The sequence below is a fragment of the Vulpes lagopus genome, chromosome 12 (genome assembly GCF_018345385.1).
Source record: "Vulpes lagopus strain Blue_001 chromosome 12, ASM1834538v1, whole genome shotgun sequence".
Classification (NCBI taxonomy): domain Eukaryota; kingdom Metazoa; phylum Chordata; class Mammalia; order Carnivora; family Canidae; genus Vulpes; species Vulpes lagopus.
In genome coordinates this window covers 55,173,710-55,191,882 of record NC_054835.1, presented here as the reverse complement: position 1 = coordinate 55,191,882, position 18,173 = coordinate 55,173,710, and the positions used below count along the sequence as shown (strand labels likewise).

The 18,173-nt window shown below is 57.6% G+C and overlaps 1 protein-coding gene across 10 annotated transcripts in view; it reads right to left on the bottom strand.

The window, feature by feature from the left end:
• TMEM94 (transmembrane protein 94) overlaps positions 1–18,173 on the bottom strand; it is a 36,427-nt gene that overhangs the window by 1,321 nt on the left and 16,933 nt on the right. For 4 of the 10 annotated variants that reach the window (XM_041726741.1, XM_041726742.1, XM_041726740.1 and 1 more), the window contains 29 exons: positions 12,782–12,901; positions 12,311–12,438; positions 11,906–12,042; positions 10,208–10,410; positions 9,683–9,834; positions 9,216–9,318; positions 8,901–8,987; positions 8,514–8,630; positions 8,112–8,168; positions 7,748–7,852; positions 7,442–7,606; positions 7,008–7,217; positions 6,168–6,477; positions 5,713–5,886; positions 5,254–5,356; positions 4,909–5,126; positions 4,007–4,188; positions 3,779–3,917; positions 3,181–3,296; positions 2,963–3,062; positions 2,530–2,638; positions 2,149–2,338; positions 1,841–1,918; positions 1,508–1,593; positions 1,163–1,244; positions 773–921; positions 587–681; positions 383–476; positions 28–198 (listed from right to left, as the gene is read on the bottom strand). In XM_041726741.1, the coding sequence (XP_041582675.1) occupies positions 28–198; positions 383–476; positions 587–681; positions 773–921; positions 1,163–1,244; positions 1,508–1,593; positions 1,841–1,918; positions 2,149–2,338; positions 2,530–2,638; positions 2,963–3,062; positions 3,181–3,296; positions 3,779–3,917; positions 4,007–4,188; positions 4,909–5,126; positions 5,254–5,356; positions 5,713–5,886; positions 6,168–6,477; positions 7,008–7,217; positions 7,442–7,606; positions 7,748–7,852; positions 8,112–8,168; positions 8,514–8,630; positions 8,901–8,987; positions 9,216–9,318; positions 9,683–9,834; positions 10,208–10,410; positions 11,906–12,042; positions 12,311–12,438; positions 12,782–12,901 (3,980 nt within the window). The remainder of the gene's footprint in view (positions 1–27; positions 199–382; positions 477–586; positions 682–772; positions 922–1,162; positions 1,245–1,507; positions 1,594–1,840; positions 1,919–2,148; positions 2,339–2,529; positions 2,639–2,962; positions 3,063–3,180; positions 3,297–3,778; positions 3,918–4,006; positions 4,189–4,908; positions 5,127–5,253; positions 5,357–5,712; positions 5,887–6,167; positions 6,478–7,007; positions 7,218–7,441; positions 7,607–7,747; positions 7,853–8,111; positions 8,169–8,513; positions 8,631–8,900; positions 8,988–9,215; positions 9,319–9,682; positions 9,835–10,207; positions 10,411–11,905; positions 12,043–12,310; positions 12,439–12,781; positions 12,902–18,173) is intronic. The other 6 variants (XM_041726743.1, XM_041726739.1, XM_041726746.1 and 3 more) reach the window with 5 other exon arrangements.

The following is an 18,173-nucleotide window of genomic DNA, read 5'->3' as shown; positions in this document are numbered from 1 at the left end:
CCAGAGGGAGGCCCGGCTGTGGCTCACCGAATCTCATGCAGCTTCACGATCTCATTGGTGACCACCACAAGGACCAAGGAGAGGCAGCCCAGGAGCCACGTCAGCAGAGGCACGTCCTCCAGGCCAAAGTGGACTTGGCTGTCCCTGTGCGTCCACAGCTGCAAGTCCACTGCTGTCTGGACCACCTGCCCCAGGAGGCTGCAGGGAGAGGCGGCGGCCCGCATGAGCCTGGGTCTTCTTGCTTCCTTCCTTGCTTTTCTCAGTTCGAGCAGCTAAAGGAAGGCAGCACTCCACCTCTGGCTTAACTCCTGGAAGTAGGACTTTGAAGCACAGTCCTGCCAAAGCCCCTGCCCCTGCCCCCGCCCCGTCCACAGATACTCACACCACAGGCACCGTCACGGCCCACCAGAGGTTTGTCAAGGGGCTCTTTCTCCACAGGGGCTTGGTGCGATGCACATGGGTGATAGAAATGAAGACTGGAGAAAACAGGGTCAGTGGGGGGCATCAGATGTCCTGCCACCACCGGAGGCCCTGCCCACAGGGCACCCCACCAGCCACCGCTGGCCCCTCCCTGGGAGCCCCTCACCTGTGTGCAGGACGATCAGGGCGGCCGTGAGCTTCTGAGCCGTCAGCAGCCCATTGGCAAAATCATCAAACCAGGCTGGAGCTGTGTCAGCATGGCTGCCAAAGCAAGGGGTGGACTCAGCGCCCCCTGGGCCCCAGGAAAGTGGGCAGGCAGAGGTGTAGGCGGAGGGGTAGGGTCAGGACCCACCTGGGCAGCATGATGGAAGAGCAGTTGGTGAGGTTGCGGGCTCGGGAGCTGTCACAGAAGCTCTGCAGCGTGAAGCCAAAGCAGATGAGGCACGAGCTGATGGTGAGGCTGAATTTGAGCAAGAAGCAGAGGAGGAAGTAGTGCTGGGTCTGCAGAAAGAAGGGAGGCCTGTCACTCCCACGGCGGCAGCCTCTCTGGCACCGGGCTCAGCAGCCTCTTCAGGAAACGGGCAGACCCAGGGCAAGAGGATCCTTCTCAGCTCTGTACCACCACCTCCCTTTTGGTTCAGGGGAGTTCTGATGGAAGCCTCTCTCTCCCCGAAGGCTCAGCCCCCTCCACACCCACAGTCCTCAGGAAAAGCCCAGGCTCACAGGACTCCCCGTTGCTTACCTTCTTAGGAATGGACTGAAGGTTCTTTCCTGTGGCCATAGACATGATGGAACTGTGGGGCGGCTTCCCCAACAGAGAGATGCTGAAAAGGAGGGACTTGGTGAAGGGTGGTGGCTGTGACCCTCTGTCCCCTGATTCCCACTTGGGAAGAAGCCTTTGGGGAATTTTAGGAATGAGGACAGGTCTGAGGGGAGATGTGACAAGACAAGGGAGAGCACCCCCACCCCGCCCCAGGGCCTCCTGTGCCAGGGGACATGAGCACTGAGCAGAACCTGGGCTCCTGAGGCTGCTCGGTGACATCCCAGCCCTGCCTGCCTGGATATGGATGGGCAGCATGACCCTCACCTGAGCAGAGGGTAGCAAAAGCAGGACAGCCACAGGATGTCGGTGGTGCTCAGCAGCGGTGGCAGCTGAACCAGGCAAGAGAGGAACTAGACCAGGAAAGCCCAGGAAGCAGGATTAGATTCTGGCAAACTTGCCCTGTGCCCAGTCGGCCAGAGGAGCTAGGGCCGCAGGGGCCACTTCTGCCAATGGGGTCATCTCAAGTCCAGGGGTTCCAGAGGCTAGGGGCCCTCTAGGCTGTGCTGCATCTCCCAGCCTGCCACCTCAGACTTTCAGCCAGCCCTTGAGTGGAGAAGCAGGGAGGGATGGGCAATGCCCATGCAGACCCCACCTCACCTGGATGACCACGAGAGTCAGCTGGCACTGCAGCAGGAAGAGGAAGCACTTGCGAATGCCGTAGGTGGCGTGCCGAGCCTAGGGACCAGGAGGGACAGATTGTGGCCGGGCCTACAGCCGACAAATCTTAGCCCAGAGCCAGATGCCCCAGATGCTCCTGCTAGGAAAGGGTGGGGGCAAATAAAACTGCCTGGAAAAGCCTCTCTTGGAGGGCGGTCAGCCCTTGGGGGCCCAGATGGATCCCGTGTCACCATTCCCCACTCTGCAGGCTCCCCATCCCTGCCCCCTCCACCTGCTTGAGCCCCTACCTGCTCAATGAGCCGGATGATGCTTATGGTCTCCTCTTGGCGAAAGGTCAGGGAGCAGGGCAGGCTGTTGAGCTGCCCTGAGAGCTGGAGGGGAGAAAGGCCATCCGAGGCCTGGGCCATGCTGGTGCTGGTGGCGTAGCCAAAGGTCTCCCAGGAGCAGCGGGATGGGTACAGAGGATCCAGGGCAATGCTGCTCAGTGCAAGGGGAAAGCACACCCATGAGCTACACTCTGTGAAGACCCCACCTCCCATGGGACTAGGCAAGCACCTGTCGCCTCTCCTCTCATCGTGCCCAGGCCCCTCATTCCCAGCCATAGCATGATCAGCCATGAAATATGCCCCAGCCTCATGCAAGCCCCCAATCTGGGGCATCACCCTGACCTGATATCACTCTGGAGGAAAAGGCAACTGTTCCTCAGGTTGGCAGAGCTGCCCAGGCAGCAGGTCACCTCCCCATATTCCTGCATGATCTTGATCATCTCACACATGGCTGAGGGGGCAGAGTTGGGGGGCACAAGAGTCAGGCAGGTGGAGCCCTGTGTGAGGCTCCGAGCAGAGACCCACAGGGCAACAGAACAGGAGACAGGGGAAGGGAGCCCCTCTTTGGGACAGTCCTCCCCTCATCCCAGAATATGAATGTCAAGTGACTGACAGTCACTTCTGAGCCCTAGAATGGGTCACCCACAGTTCCCGCCCCCTATGTTCCCTGGCTCATCCCAGCTCAGGTTTGTTCTGCTCCCAGCATGGTACATCATCTCCTGCGGAGCCCGCCAGGTGCCCGGGTCTCCTCGGTCGCCATGGCCACAGTACTCACTCTCAGGGGTACAGTCGGTGAACAGGGGTACTAGCAGGGGCACGTTGTCAATGTTCTGCAGGTGGGGGCGCACCTGGTGGATGCCGCGCGGCAGCTTGGCCTGGAGGAAGCACAGATGTCAGTAGCCTCAGGCTGGGGAGGTGGTCCCTGCCCCCCTTCTCTGGACCAGTCATTGGACTACTTCGGGAGACAAAGGGGTGCAGACCGTGCCATCATACCCGGTTGCAGTCCTCCAGGAAGCTGGGGAGGTCGCTGTCCGTAGGCTGGAAGCTAATGAGGTCTGAGTGACCCTCCTCCTCCATTAAGAGGAGTCCTTCCGCATCATCTCGGGACACTGTGGGGATGAAACCCTGTCCTTCACCTTGGAGTCAGCCTTCTTTTTTTTTGTTTTGTTTGTTTGTTTGTTTGTTTGTTTGTTTAATATTTTATTTATTCATGAGAGACACAGAGAAAGAGGCAGAGACACAGGCAGAGGGAGAAGCGGGCTCCCTATGGGGAGCCCGATGTGGGACTCAATCCCAGGACCCTGGGATCATGCCCTGAGCTGAAGTCAGATGCTCAATCACTGAGCCACCCAGGTGTCCCTGGAGTCAGCCTTCTAAGGGCTGTTCCTTGCCCGGAAGAAAGCAAAGAACCTTCTGCTTCCAGGTCTCCTCTCCTCCACTGTCAACTGTTGTTACCACAGGGAGACCAGAGCCATTTTTCAAGGGAATGTACTTATTAGGAGGGATCAATGGAGGCTCTTTCTAGCTATACCTCTAAGGAAGGGGAGCCATCCACAACCCCCTTGACCCCACCGCAAACCTGTGCCATTACCCTGATTCAGGTCATCATGCAGGGAGCCGGCATGGCTAGGGCTGGAAGGGGGGATCTCAGAGCCAGGCATGTCACCATTAGGCGTGAGGGAGATGTGACAGTTCCAGCCTGTCTCCAGGCCCATCTTTTCTGCAAACACCTGCAAAAGGCAGATGGCAACGAACAGATGGTCCCATGCACCCATGGGCGAAAGGGTCCGTGGAGGCAGAGGGGGATGTCTCTCCCCACCTTGCTTTTGAGCTCGTCCTCCAAAGAGAAGTAGACAAAGCGGATGCAGGCATTGACCAGCCCGTCGATGAGGCGCACAATGTCCAGCCGGGCCTGGTACTGAGAGGACACCATGCCCATGAAGATCTGGCCACTCAGGGCCTGCATGCAGTCTTCCTTCTCCAGCACCTCCCCGATCCCTTCTTCAGGTAGGCATGAGGCACAAAGCCCGGCCGGGACACCCAGGAACCAGCAGATTCCAGGAGGCAGCCCAGGCCACACACACAGATGCCACACCCAAGTCAATGAGCATGTGGGCCCCGGGGGACCACACACAGCCACGTGCGCACAAACACACAGCCAAGACGCACAAAGGAACCAACAGACACAGGAGAAAAGACAATGAAAGGTACTCATCAGTCAGGTGATGATGCTAAGAAGTAACAATAGAGCCCAGCCCTGGTCCAGGGCTAGCGGGCTGCCCTCACTCTCAGCAACGGCCTCAATTCATGGTCTTTTGGGCCATAAGACCCTGTGAGTCTGTCTGTTGGGTGGAATGAGGAGGGGTGGAATGGGGAGGGGTGGGGTGGTTCTGAGTCCCTCTGTCCCAGCAGGTTTGTAACCAGGCCTTTTATCTGATCAAATAAGGCTAATGTTCTATAAATACAGCTGCTTTATAACTTTCAGAGATAGCTCTTTGCTATCCCACCGGAGGGTCACGAGAAACCCGTGAGAAGGGCAGAGCAGGCACCTAGTTACCCATGAGAAGGCTAAGGGACTTGTCCACATTGCCAGACAACAGGTGCCATCTTGACGCTCCAGGGCCAGTGCTATGCCCACCGTTCCTTCTACTATGACGGATTCTGTGGCCCTCCAGAAGCCCTCCCCTGTAGGGCCCCCAACGGGACAGGTGTGCACAATACCGTCAGAGCTCCAGCTGTTGCGGCGCGTGCTCAGCTTGAGGGGGATGGTGCTGGGCAGCTCACACATGGTGAAGATGCTGCTCTGGCCAGGCGCCTGCACCAGCTCGATGCACTTGCCATTGAGCTGAGAGGACAGGGCACAGCTCATGGGCTTATAGGCGAAGGCAGAGCAGTAACCAGACAGGCAGGCTCGCTGGTAAAAATCCAGTACTTTCTTTCTACCAGAGAAGCAGGGAAGAAGTGAGGCGAGTGGTCCTGAGATGCCCCCAGGCCTGTGAGCCAGGCAGGCAGACGGCCAGGGCTGTGTGCCACCAGCACGAGGGGTGTGCTTGCTTCCTCACCCACCTGTCAGAACCGGAAAGCGGATAGATATCCGCCCCATCCCAGAAGTCTGTACAGGCCTCTAAGACCACGTCGGCTGTGCCATGAGACAGCATCTGTTCTGTGCCTGGGGTGGGGAGGGGGAGGACGAGGCCGAATGTTAGTGCCTGCCACTGCTGCCTCTCACTCCTGCCTCAGCTACCACCCTGCTGTCCTCGAGAAGGGTGCCAGGGAGCCCCTGGGGAATAGAATGCCCCAGGTCTATGTGGGCTTGCCACCCTTTAGACGGTCCCCAACCCCTGCGGCCACCACCATCCCAGCACCAGTCCCCAAATCCAATCCCTGCCACATCTGAGGAAGACTAGGAAGCAGTCTAGGGCTCATCTGCCCAGGCCCCCCTAAAAAGGGACACCTAAAAGCAGCCCCGCCCTGCCAAGCTCCAGGAAAGTCTGGCCTAATGCCGGCCAAGTGCGGAAGGCTCACTTGTGGTGGTGTCCTTGATGAAGAGACTAATCATATGGCTGAGGGGGGGACGCCGCTTGGTGACACAGGAGAGCCTCCCCAGTGAGGTCTCCTTCACCATCTCAGCACTGGGGAGGCGGTAGAGTGCAAGGTGGTTCTCCTGCTTGAAGAGCTCCTTGGCCCCGGGGGTGAAGCCTGCAGGGGGAGGGATGCCAACTTGGAGTGTCTGGGGGGAAGCGCACAGCACCTGGACCTCCCTCTCTTGCAGGGACAGACAACCCCAGTCAGGCTGGGCTGGTTCCCTCCCCCTATTCATCCCACCATTGGCTATGTCCCCAGACTAGGAAGCACTGTGGAACAGCGCCCAGTTAAAGGGGGTGGTCAGAAGCTGAAAGGGCTGACAGTGCGCTTCACAGGCACCAGCCTGCTTGGGGTCAGTGGCGGGCACAGCATGGCCACCCACCCTGCCAGCGTACCTATGAGTCGGGCGAGCTCGCAGAGGCCCCAGGGCACATGCACGGGCAGGACGGCGCTGTGGCTCTCCTGTAGGGCGATGTTGCACAGATGGTCCGAGAACCGGCACAGACGCTCAGTGACACTGGCGTTACACAGGTTCAGCAGCACGTTGAGACCCAGGGGCTTCAGGGAGGTGAGGTGGAGCTGCCAGTTGGAGTCATCGAACTGGATGCAGGAGGGGTTCTGCTGGTCCTGTGACAGGCTCAGCATCTCCAAGTGGTAGTCACACACAAAGTCTTCTGCTTCATAGGGCTCGCCCTCCAGCCCGGGCTGGGTGTCAGGGAAATGTGGCAGGTGGGGAGGGGAGCCTCAGACTGGGAGGGTTCCGGGGTGGCCCCGGGAGAAGGCACCCCCTTCCCAGTGAGCAGCATGCTCATGCCCACGCTCTCCTCATCCCTCCCCAAAATCCTCTCCCTGTCCTTGCTGGACTTTGGCTTCTCCTAGGATCGATGCCCAGCAATGGTGGTACCTAAGAAAAGGATGCCCAGAGCAAGGAGGCAACAACAAAAGATCTCTTTCAGACGGGTTTGGGAGTGTATTTTAGAGGGAGCCACCAGCTTTCTGTATTTAGGTTATGATGAGAAGGAAGGGCCTTGCCCCAACCAGTTACCACCTGTAAGACCCAGAAATGGAGAAAGGGCCTACTTCTGGAAGGGCCCCAGGCCCTGGATGAGGCCTCAGGAGGCCAAGCCTGGAGGCCTGAGCATGGAGGCCACGACATCTCAGGATGGGCTGCACCCCTTGGCCCCTGTGGCAGGGAGGCCAGGACACCCTGTGGCTGCTCTCCCCTTTCCTCTCACCTTGCCAGGCTCTTCTTCACCGCCCTCCGTGTCCCTGCTGAAGCTCACGTTGGAGCCAGATGGGTGTTTGTTGCGGCCGTGTGCTTTGTGGTGAGAGTAGAATTCAGGGGGCTTGGGACCGTCACCAGGCCAGTCGCCACGTTCCTGCTCATTGGAAAGGTGCAGGGTAGTGTTCAGGGAACCGGCCAGGAGGGCATCTCGCTCGTGGGGCTGAGAAGAACAAGGAACACAGGCCTCGGACCAGGGTCCCGCTGGCTGCCATGGACCGGAGAGACGGGGCAGGTATGTCCTCTCCCTGCCTGCTGTGGTGGCTCTGCCTGAACTGCCCAGAAGCAGATCCTAACGGTGCCTGAGCCTTCCTTCTCCCTCCCAGCCTTGCCCTCCCTGAGGCCACTGGCCGGGCCCAGAGCTGGGTCCCCGGGAGCCGGCCGTACCTCCTCCTCTACCTCGGGATGGCAGAAGGAGCGGGTGGACAGGTCATCTGTTAGGTCCTCATGGCTGCTGTGTGGGGGCTCCACTTTCCCACTAAAGAATAGCACAGTCTCTGGGCTGGGGTTGGGCCATGACAGGATCCCCTGTTTGTCCACACAGCACAGGACCTGGAGGGAGAGATGGGGATCAGAAAGAGGGCTTGGCATCCTCCAACCCATCAGGGTCCACTCCAGCGGCAGACAGGCACCCGGACACAGCCAGGCAGCAGGCCAGCTGAGGCGGGGGTCCTCCCTCAGGGCCCCCCTCACCGTGACGGAGCCCAAGCTGTGCAGCAGGCTGGAGCTATGGCTCAGAGTCGGTGATGTCCCTTGGATCACCCGCAGGAAGTGGCCCCAAATGCATCGTAGCATTTCCTGGTGGGAGAGACAAAGTCCATGTTATTTCCCTAGAGATAGCCTCTGGGGCCACCAGAGGAAACTGTCCGGGGATACCAGGAAGTTGGGGTGGAGAGGCATTTGTCTAGGCAGAGCACATTGCCCACATGAGACAGGAGGCTCCAAGGCCATGGGGTAGGGGAGGAGCCCCAGGGTTCCAGAAGGGGCAGCCAGCTTGAGGGAGCTCAGGCTGGTGGCTCTGGAGGCCTGGGGCAGACAGTGTCCCAGGTGAGTGTACCTGAGAGGAGACGGCTTCTGTATAGCTGCTGAGGGTATCCTCTGAGAACTTGGCCAGCTGTGCAGAGAAGAGGGCGCCAGCTCAGGGAGGCACCCTCACATAGGCCTCCAAGATGCAAGGGTGGGTGCCCCACCCCCGCAAGGCTCCTGACGCCTTTGGTTTAAGGACACCTGGGCAGTCCCCGAACCCCCGCATCTGAATGCCAGGATGGATGCTTGCCTGCCTCCCAGGGCCTAGCCTGGGGGCCCTTCCGCATGCAGAGTTGCCCAGGGCTTGCTCGTGTACTGGGCCCAGAGTGGGGCTGGACCTCTGTACCTGTTCACTGGGGCACAGCCAACACCTTTTTGCTCCTGATTTTTGTTTTTTTTTGTACTGTCCCCAAGATGCCTTGGAAGAACCTACCAGGGAGCTAGGAGAGGCCTTGCTCATCTGGGCCAGGACTCGAGCTTCTCCACAGGCAGTTGCCAGAACCCAGAGGACTGGAAAGAGCAGGGGAAGGATGGGCAGGACGCCATTCACCTGAGAAAGCACGAACCACACTGAAGGCACCCAAAGAGCTGCTGGCCTGGGAAGAGGGAGGGACAGAAGGGCTTCCCCAGCCCTAAAGCCATCCCCTTAATAGAATGGGACAACTTTCCAGAATGGGAAGAAAAGGGAAGCAGGCATTCCTAAGCTGGAGCTGGAGGGACCCCTGGGCTACAGACAGGGAGGGACAGCCAGGGCATCATGAGGGGACCCAGCCTCTAAGGAAAGAGCAAAGCACAGCAGAGGGGGAAGGGCGGAGGTTACCTGTAGCTGGAGGAGGGTGTACTGCCAGGATGTGACGCCAGGGGCGTTCAGCATGAAGCGCAGGGCATTGGTGATAAGGAAGCCAGCCTTTTGGGAACAGCAGAAGTGCAGCCCTATTAGCTCCCCACCCAGAGAAGGACCTAGGCTCTAAGGCTCCCTTTCCTCTGCCCACTCACACCCACCCCCACAACCCCAGCACTGGCCATCTCACTCTGGACCACCCCCATCTTCCCTCACACGCTCACCTGAATCTGGCCCTGAGGCTCCCCCATTTCCTGGCCCTCTCCCCTGCCCCGGGAGGCCCGCCTCACGCACCAGGACCACAGGCACGGCGTAGTGCAACATCACCGACTGCACCGTGAACCTCTCGTTGTCCAGGGCAGTGACTGGGCGGGACAGGGCCATGTCCAGGCACCATCTGCAGAAAGGGGTGACCCTTTAGTTGGGCAAGCTCTTAGCGGGGGAGGCCAGAAACACGCACGTGCACTGGGCATCCCTGAGTCAGGCAATCTCTCCTATTCCCGGGCCCCAGCAAGTGGCCCCTGAGAGAGGGGTCTGGAGCAGCCTCCTGAGCTGTCCCCTCAGAGTTCCCACAGGGAGAGGAACAATCACCCAGTCTAGTAATTTTCATGAGATGCTAAAATGAAGAACCCACAGAGGTGCCTACCCTAAAGGGGCCTCAGTAGAAACCAGGCTATCTCCTTGTCACCCTGCCCTCGGCTCATGGAGGCACTCGGGAAGAGCACCCAGGGGCCAGAAGGAAGGCAGGGCAGCGACCCTACCTGATATTGTCAATCACTGGGGTCTCGAGGACGCGGAACAACCGGTGCTGCTGGGGATTCTGTGGCCCTTTCTTTACTTCTCCCCGGGGGGAAGGGGGTGGAGAAAAAGGAGGAAACAGGTCTCCCGGCTCTAAGACAATGTGTTCATCATCCTACCAGAGAGTAAGGGGAGGAGGGTGAGGGCAATGAACAGGTTCAATCGGAAGCCACTCTCTCTTGACAATTCCAGCCAAGTGGGGACATCTCATTGGGTTTGAGACCATCAGTTAGCACAGAGTCAGCTGGTGGGGCGTGGGGTGGGAGGCGGTTGCTGTGGAACTAGATTCCTAGCAGCTTAAAGGTCAGAGAAAAGAAAGAACAGGACAAGGAGAAGGACATTCCAGATCTTCTCCATTCTTCCAGAGCTCTTGCCAAGGAGCCTGTGTGCTGGCCAGGAAGCTTCAGGATTTAGCCCTGGGACCCTCCCCCCATTGCCTGTAGATGCTCCCACAGCATTTTCAGGGAAGGAGAAAAGCCTCGAGCTACCTTGATCCCCCTCAGAGAGGCAAATGATTCCTGGCCAGGCCTCAGGGCTATGATGTCTCCTTCTACTAACAGGCTAACTGGCAGGTTGACCAGATGTCCATCTCTGTAGGCCCAGTGCAGAGACCAGGATGGCGCAAAGGGCATGTGGAGGTCTGGGTACATGGTGTCGGGCCACTTGATCTCCTTGCCATCCCTGAGTGCATCTGAGAAGGGAAAAAAGGAAACCATCTCACCCACAGCTCCACACATCAGCCATGCAGCACACACCATGAAGCTCTGTGTGCTTTCCTTCCTTCCCCAGAAGGCTTGCAGCAACCCGCACCATTCACCCCAACACCACCCCTCTCTCAAGGTCACCTCCCCGTGAAGCCTTCCCCACCGGGCCAGCCCAGGCACCGCTACCTCCTCTGAACACCTGAAGCTCATATTCTTTGTACCCTAATTCCATTCAAACACATTTCACAAGCGCTGCTGAGGGCTTTGAGGGGGTGCAAAGGTCAAAGGTAAAGATAATACAACCCCTGCCCTCGAGGAGCCGCAACCGAAAAGAGAGATGTATGTGGGCAGATAATACACATCAAGGCAAACACATGCTCAGAGCGTTAGGAAAGAGCCCGGAGCTGCAGGAGATAGCTGATGCGATCAGAGGCGGCTTCGAGGGGAAAGGGAGCACTTAGGATGGGTCGTGAAGGATGGGCAGGATCCGTCAGCTGGAGCTGAGGGAGGGAGAAGCACGCCAGATGGGGACAGCAGGGCAAAGGCCTGACAGAAGCAGGGAAGTCTGTGCAGTGACTTTAGCACCAGGGAGGAGTTTTGGGGTGAGGATGATGGTAAGAGAACAAGCTGGAGAGGGAGGCTGGAGGCTGACTCAGAGGTTCTGGGCTGCTTTGATGAGCAAGAGGGAGCCATTGATGGTTACTGAGCAAGAGACTAGGCTCTCGGAAAGCAGGGCCCATCTTTCTTGGTCACTGTTATACTTTCCCGTGCCTGGCACGTGGCTACAACTAACTGATCGTTTCAGAATGAAGCAACCCCTTCTCACCCTAGCTGCCTGGTCGGGTTAGAGAAAGGTCTCAGACACTGAGTGTTTCTCTTATGAGACCACAGGCCCTTGGAAAGCAGGAGCCACCATCTCTCAGAAGAGCCTGTTTTTCCCAATCCATAGCTGGGGCTTAATAACCACCACCTGAACCAAAGGACAAGCAGAAATCTGACTGAGCAACTCCCTTCTTCAGGAACACAGCTGCTCCGTTGGGGCTCCCGGTTCCGGGCACCCAACCCTGACTCTTGTGGGTTTTAGACTTCTCTGGCCCATCTTCCTACCTGCTAGCCCCACACCACCAGACAGGACAGCCTTGGAAGAGAAAATCTCAACTGTCCTCCTGCCAAGAGAGGGTCTTCTCTGCTAGCCTCCCATCATTAGTGAGCCTGCAAGCTGACCAGGCCTCCGTCAGCCACCCTGCATGCCACACTCGGGCCACTGGCTGCATAGGCCTAGCTGTCCCTGCTCTCACTGTCCTTGCTCAAAAGAGGGCAGGGCAGCCTCCTAATGCTCTTGGTGCCAAGAGCCCCCAGAACACTGACCATTGGCAACGCCGTTGTGCTGGGCTCCAGGCTGGGACTCAGGAGGAGAGCTTGTAGGGCTGACACATCATAGGGTACCTTTTCCCACCCACCATGCTTGGCCCTTGGCCTCACCTTGGATTTGGTCAATGATCCCTCGGAGCCTCCGCTCTACCTCCTTACGCTTCAGCCGATCTTGCCGCCCAATGAGGAGGAGGTTGAGAAGCAGCAAGAGGAACAGCGCTGAGGCATTCACCAGCTCCACCCCACGGCTGGTGGAAAGAGGTAAGGGGCTAGTAGCAGGGAGAGGGGCTCCCTGACCCAGCTGACCCAAGGCACCCCACCCCAGTCCCTTTTGAAAAGAGTGTCTTGCTTGGGTGCTGATGGCAGCCAGCAGGGAACTGAGAACCCCTCACCACTCAGGAACCCACTGTGACTGTGGGGGGGCGGGGCCAGTCCCCGTGGGGCATTCCCAGGCAGGAGGCTGAGGCAGGAGGGGTGGACCAGCACCCCCAGGATGAGAGGCGGGAGGAAGGTTACCTGCCCGCTGGCTGGCTCCCATGACAGCCGAGCAGCAGCAGCACAGCCAGCAGCATGAGTGAGGCTCCAGGCCAGTGGAAGCAGGAGCAGCGGTTACTGTGGTGCAGGAAGCTGCTTCTCCACAGCTCCTGCGGAGGGGCAGTGGGGAGTGAGGGGCCCGTGGAAGGAGCTAGGAGGCAGCATCCTGCTGGAATCTGGCCGCCTTCCTCCCACACCCGCCTGGCCTGGCCCAGGGCTGCCTCTGTCTTCTCGCTTTGCTCTCGGCTGGGGTCCAGCCGCTTGGGCTCCTGCAGCAAGTGGGGCCAGGAAATCACTCCCCAGGCAGCCCCAGCTTCCTTCTGATTTTTATAGGGAAGCTTCAGTGGGGTCACACCACACAGCATGAGCACAGCTTCCGGGCCCGCGCTTGGGCCTCCCACGTCTGTCTGCCCATCCCACCCTGGCTCTGGCTTCCCAGGGAAGAAGCTTCACCTTCCATGTGAGACATTTCTTCCGCTCCTTCAGGTGTCCCTCCAGCACCGCCTCCAGCTGCTCCTTTAGGATGCTGAGGGCCTTCCGGGTAGACAGGCCCAGGGCCAAGGGTGGCTCGCCCTGGGGGGAAGCAGGGGGCACTCAGCATCGCCCTGGAGGCCCCAGGTCACTGCACAGAGAGGCCCTCTGTTGCAGGCCAGGTCATGGCCTTGTCATCCCACCCCATGAAACCTCCCCTCCTCTTCCTCCACCAGCCCCAACCTCGACCCTCGGGGCATTTGCTTAAATCTCCACCGTGTTAAAAGTCCCCTACTCCTCAAGGCCAAGCTTAAAACAGAAACAGACACACAACCTTCTCTACTCAGTGTTTCCGAACACCTTCCAAGGCCACAGCATCTCCTGGTCCCATGCACTACTCTTGCCCCCTCACCTCTCCATCTACCTCTGCTGCCATCAGTGCATTTCACGGGCCAAAAAACAGTGGGGCTTTTTTTTTTTTTTTTTTTTAAGTGAGGAAAGGAGAACTAACAAGGAGAAAATAGTTCTTCATTATTGCTATGTAAAAACATTAAGGAAAAAACCACCAGAGGCACCTGGATGGCTCAGTGATTTAAGTGTCTGCCTTTGGCTCAGGGCATGATCCTGGAGTCCTGGGATTAAATCCTGCATTGGGCTCCCCGCAGGAAGCCTGCTTCTCCCTCTGCCTATATCTCTGCCTCTCTGTGTCTCTCATGAATAAATAAATAAAATCTTAAAAAAAAAAAAAAAAACACCAAATACTGTTTCCACCATTTCACAGAAGGGAGCACATTGTGATACTCCAGCATCAGGAAGGACACAATATCTCAGACAAGGGATAGGTGCTCCCAGGAAAGCACCTGTGACACCGTACTCTCTGGTCACCAGGGGTGGTGGAACAGGGCATGGATTGGGTGGTGCTGGGCGGCGCTGGGGACCACCCACACTGTCCTGTGCAAGCCCACCCTGGCCTCTCCTTACTGGCAGCCCCACTCCTGGGCTTTACCTCTGTCTTCTTCTGACTGGCTCTTCTTTTCCCTCTACCCTACAGACTATCCCTCAGACATCTTCCAGGACAACCTCAGCCACCACCGTGGAGTCACCCACTGCCACCAAGCTTACAACTCCTGAAGTTTACCTCCAGGCCTGACCACTGCCCTGAATTCTGACCTGTTTACTCAATGGCTGCCTTGTGGTTTCATAGGCCCCCAGGAGTGGATTCATCCAAAACCCTGGAATGTGGCCCTCCCGGCTGGACGTAGTGGCTCCTGCGGTGATCACCTCCCCCTCCCACTCCTCAGTCTCTACCTCTTCCAAACCAACTGCAACATCCAGCCAGAGCAGCGTGCATGTCACATCAACTGACCCCTGCTTATCTTTCCAATCGAGCCCAGACTCCAGAGCAGGACCTGTGATCCGCCAGCTTCTCCAGCCTCCTCGCCTGCATTTCCTCCATTCCTGCTGCAAGCCGTGCTCTTCTAGCTCATGTGCAAGGACCTCTATGTGTTTTCCTGCCCAGGAACATGTTCCCGGCCCCAGACACCTCTTACTTATTACCCTTCAAGCCTCAGCTCAAACGTCATCCGCTCTGGGAAATTTTCCCAAAACCAAGGGCTGCACTTACAGGGAGAGGTTTGTATTTCAAGAGCACCCTGGGCAACCTGGCTCCCGGTCTGCATTGTGGAGAACCGTCATTATAGATTTACTTGTCTGGCTCTCCCACCAGACTGCCAGTTCCTTGAAAACAGGTACTGAATTCTTCTATCTCCACATCCCTCCGACCAGCTGCTGAGACAGTGCCTGGCACACAGCAGTGGCTCCACAACCACCGGCTGAAGGAATGAAAGAATGAGCACGCACATATCTTCCGTGGTCCCAGTGACATGTTAATCAGGAGCTGTCAACCTGGGATCTATAACAGAAACACCTGGAGTTCCCAAAGGTCCAGGTCTCACCCCAAACTGACCGAATCAAGACTTCTGTAGGTGAGGCCGATGCACACACTGAATCTGATACATAGATCCCTAGGTTGGGGGTCCTGGCAAAAAGAACATCCCCCATGCCCACCCCCCACCACCGCCCCCTGGGAAAAGAGTGCTGGCAAGCTGGGCCATCCCAAGATCTCTGAGGCGAGCTCCCACCAGAAAAGGTTCCTGAGCAAGAGGAGCAAAGCCCTAGACTTGGGGCCCCAAGAAAGGGGCTAGGGTATCTACTGAGTCCTGACTAAGGGTGGCTGAGCTGGTGGCGCCCTGGCTACTCCAGCTCATTGCCCTCCCCTACTCTCCCAGTGCTTTCCCTGGGGCCTGCCCTGGCTTTGCCTACTGACATTCCAGATTTCCTCCTCCATGCCTGTCTGCATATCCACCGCCCTCCTTGGCAACCTTGCCCCTCACAGGACACACATCTCTACAACTAGAAGGGACAGGGACAGTATCCCCTGACTGCAGATCTCCCCCGCCCCTCCGCAGTAGGATGCACCTGAGTGGAGCCCCCACACTGGCTCATTGCCAGCTATCTCGGCCTGAAGGATGAGGATGGGCTCCAGGGTGAGCCTGGCCCCAAGACTTCCCAGGTCCCATGCCTAAATCTCCCCTAATCCCTGCTCTCCATGCTGGCTTTGGGGGATTATGAAGATAAGAGCTGCTTCTTCCCAGAGGGGATAACTGGTTATTTCAGCTCAAGAAGATATGGCCCTCTGGGCAAATGGCCTATACCCCAGCATGGTTAAATACTCTACTCCAGAGCATCTACCTCCCTCTGGCAGAGACCCTGGGGCCTTCCTGAGAAGCCATGGCCCAGGACAGATGAATGTCAGGGAAGGCTAAGATCTGCATATCTGCCTCCCTGATTCCTCACATGGAAGGAAAGAAAGTCTCCTGCATGAGGGGAGGAAGAAAGGAGAAGAGGCCTTCTCACGTCTCAGGGGCTGGCCTGGGGGGTGACACCTGTTCCACCCAACCTAGGGAAGAAAAGGATTTGCAAGACACAGCCACTGCACATGGGGCCTCCCACACTGTGCCTCCCCACCGCCCCCTTCTCCCTTAGGCTCCACTTTGGGAACCCTCTTTCCACCGGGGGAGATGTGAAGGTTCCAGAGTTGGATTTGCCTGGGCCAGGCCTCCAGAAATGCTCCAGTGAGAAAACGTCCTGGAGGGAGGGAAAGGCTGGCCCGCAGAGGTGGAAAGGTTGCCGGCCAAACAGACAAGAGACAGAGATTGGGCAGGAGAGAGGGAGGGCCGGATAAACCTCAGGGGCTGCAGGTCACGAGGGAAGCTGCAGCATCTGGGATGCTGACCATGTTCGAAAGACAGGCAAAGGCTGAAAGGAGCAGCCAGGGAACCAGGGTGATGCCCCCCTTCTAGTGAGGCCTTTAGACTTTGGACATTAGTGACTCCCCTCTGTGCGTCTCGTGGCCGTCCTGACATCCGCTGCCTCATTCCAGGTGCCCCCCTCTCCACAACCCAGAAATGGATTTACTCTTCCTCTCTGCACCCAGGTTCCTAGAACCTGCAGCACATGACTGCTCTCCAGGTGTGGGAGGTATGGGCCAGAGGGTAGCAGATGCTCCTGGGGCCGGGCCAGCAGAGGCCTGCAGAGCTGACTGTGTGCGTCTGCCCACGCATGTTGTGTCTGGCCAGGAACACCAACCCCAGACCGGCGATTAAAGACAGGGAAGCAGAGGGAAAATAGCCACTCTGTAATCACACGCCTCCTGGAGAAAAATGCCTGCCCATACAGGCAGGCCCTGGGGCAAGGACACAGCCTTCTGGGCCAGCCGGCTCTCTGTGGCCCCAGGCACACTTCTTCAGCTGCCTCCACCCCTCACGCACACCTCACCCTGTCTGTGGCAGGTAGGCAGGCAGGAGAGTACCAGTCACCGGTAAAATCACGGTTTCTCCTGTTATGCTCCCCCACACACACACACACCCGGTCCCCTGCAACGTGAGAGCCAAAGATGAGGAACTTGGTGGAACTTCAGCATTTTCAAAGGAAATGAAGAAAGCACCATGGGCGAGAGGGCTCTGCTGGCCTTTCTCAAAACACAAGTTAGGCTGAGCACCAATGGAGAGACCGTGCAAGGATGCGTGTGGTTGGTTTGGGAGGGACCCAACTCTTACACATGCCATCTGAAGGTCTGCTTTTCCTGTCTACAGGGCCAAGAAGGGTGAGAAAAAACTGCCCCAGCCTTAAGTACCCAGAGGGAGTGAGAGATTCTTCATGCTTCCCAGATGGTCCAAATCTCCCACCCATCCCACTGCCAGACACCTCCCAAGATGTTCCTGGGGTGAGGAGTGAGAGCTAAGTGCAAGCTCTACAGCAGAGGGGAGGCAGGAGCCTGCATCTCCACTTACACCAATGCTTTGCAGGTATAACAATGCTCAGGCTCAACTGAACCCAGCAAAGTAACTTGAGGTGCTAGGAAGCCCAGGCCCAGGAGAAGTGGCCACAAATGCCCATCATGAGCTGGGCTTCTCCTCCATCAAAGAGGGACACTGAGCGGGGGGGGGGGGGGGTAGCGGTGCCTGGGTGGCTCGGTCAATTAAGAGTCCAACTCTTGATTTCGGCTCAGGTCATGATCAGAGGGTCATGGGACTGAGCCCTGAGACAGGCTCCATGCTCAGCACGGAGTCTGCTTGTCCCTCTTTCTCTGCTTTCCCACCCCCAGCTCTTTCTCTTTCTCTCTCTCTCTCTCAAATAAATTAATTAGGGGCACCTAAGTGGCTCAGTCAGTTAAACATCTACCTTCAGATCAGGTTGTGATCCTGGGGTCCTGGGATGGAGCCCCATGTCAGGCTCCCTGCTCAGTGGGGAGCCTGCTTCTCCCTCTCCCTCTGCCTGCTGCTCCCCATGCTTGTGCTCTCTCTCTCTCTCTCTCTGTCAAATAAATAAATAAAAATCTTTAAAACAAATCTTTTTTTTTTTTTTTTAAAGGGGACACTGGGAGGGCATGGGGATTGAGAGCAGCAGAAGGGTAGGGAAAGAACTCGGTCAAATCAGAACTACAAAAAATCCACTACTGAACAGGACCAGCTCTGTGGGGCCTGATGCTGTGCATCTGGGTCAGTCTAATGTGCTTTCCAGAGCCAACACCCCTAAGCTGCACCACTTTGGTCAGGTTTCCCAGGTAGCCCAGATCCAAAAGCACCTGGCCCCCCAGCCCTGGTCCTTTCAGGACCCCTCATAGGTTCTATCCCCACAGCAGTTGTTTACCTTCCCACTCCACCTGCTTGGTGAGCAACAATCAGTTCCCATAGGCTCAGGTAGATAGGTTACGAACTTAGCCCATGACCCCTAGCCCTGATAATAGCCAATAGTTAATCGGAGCTGGCTGGCCCCGGAACCAGGTCCCCACCATCCCAGCTTTCTTGGCCAG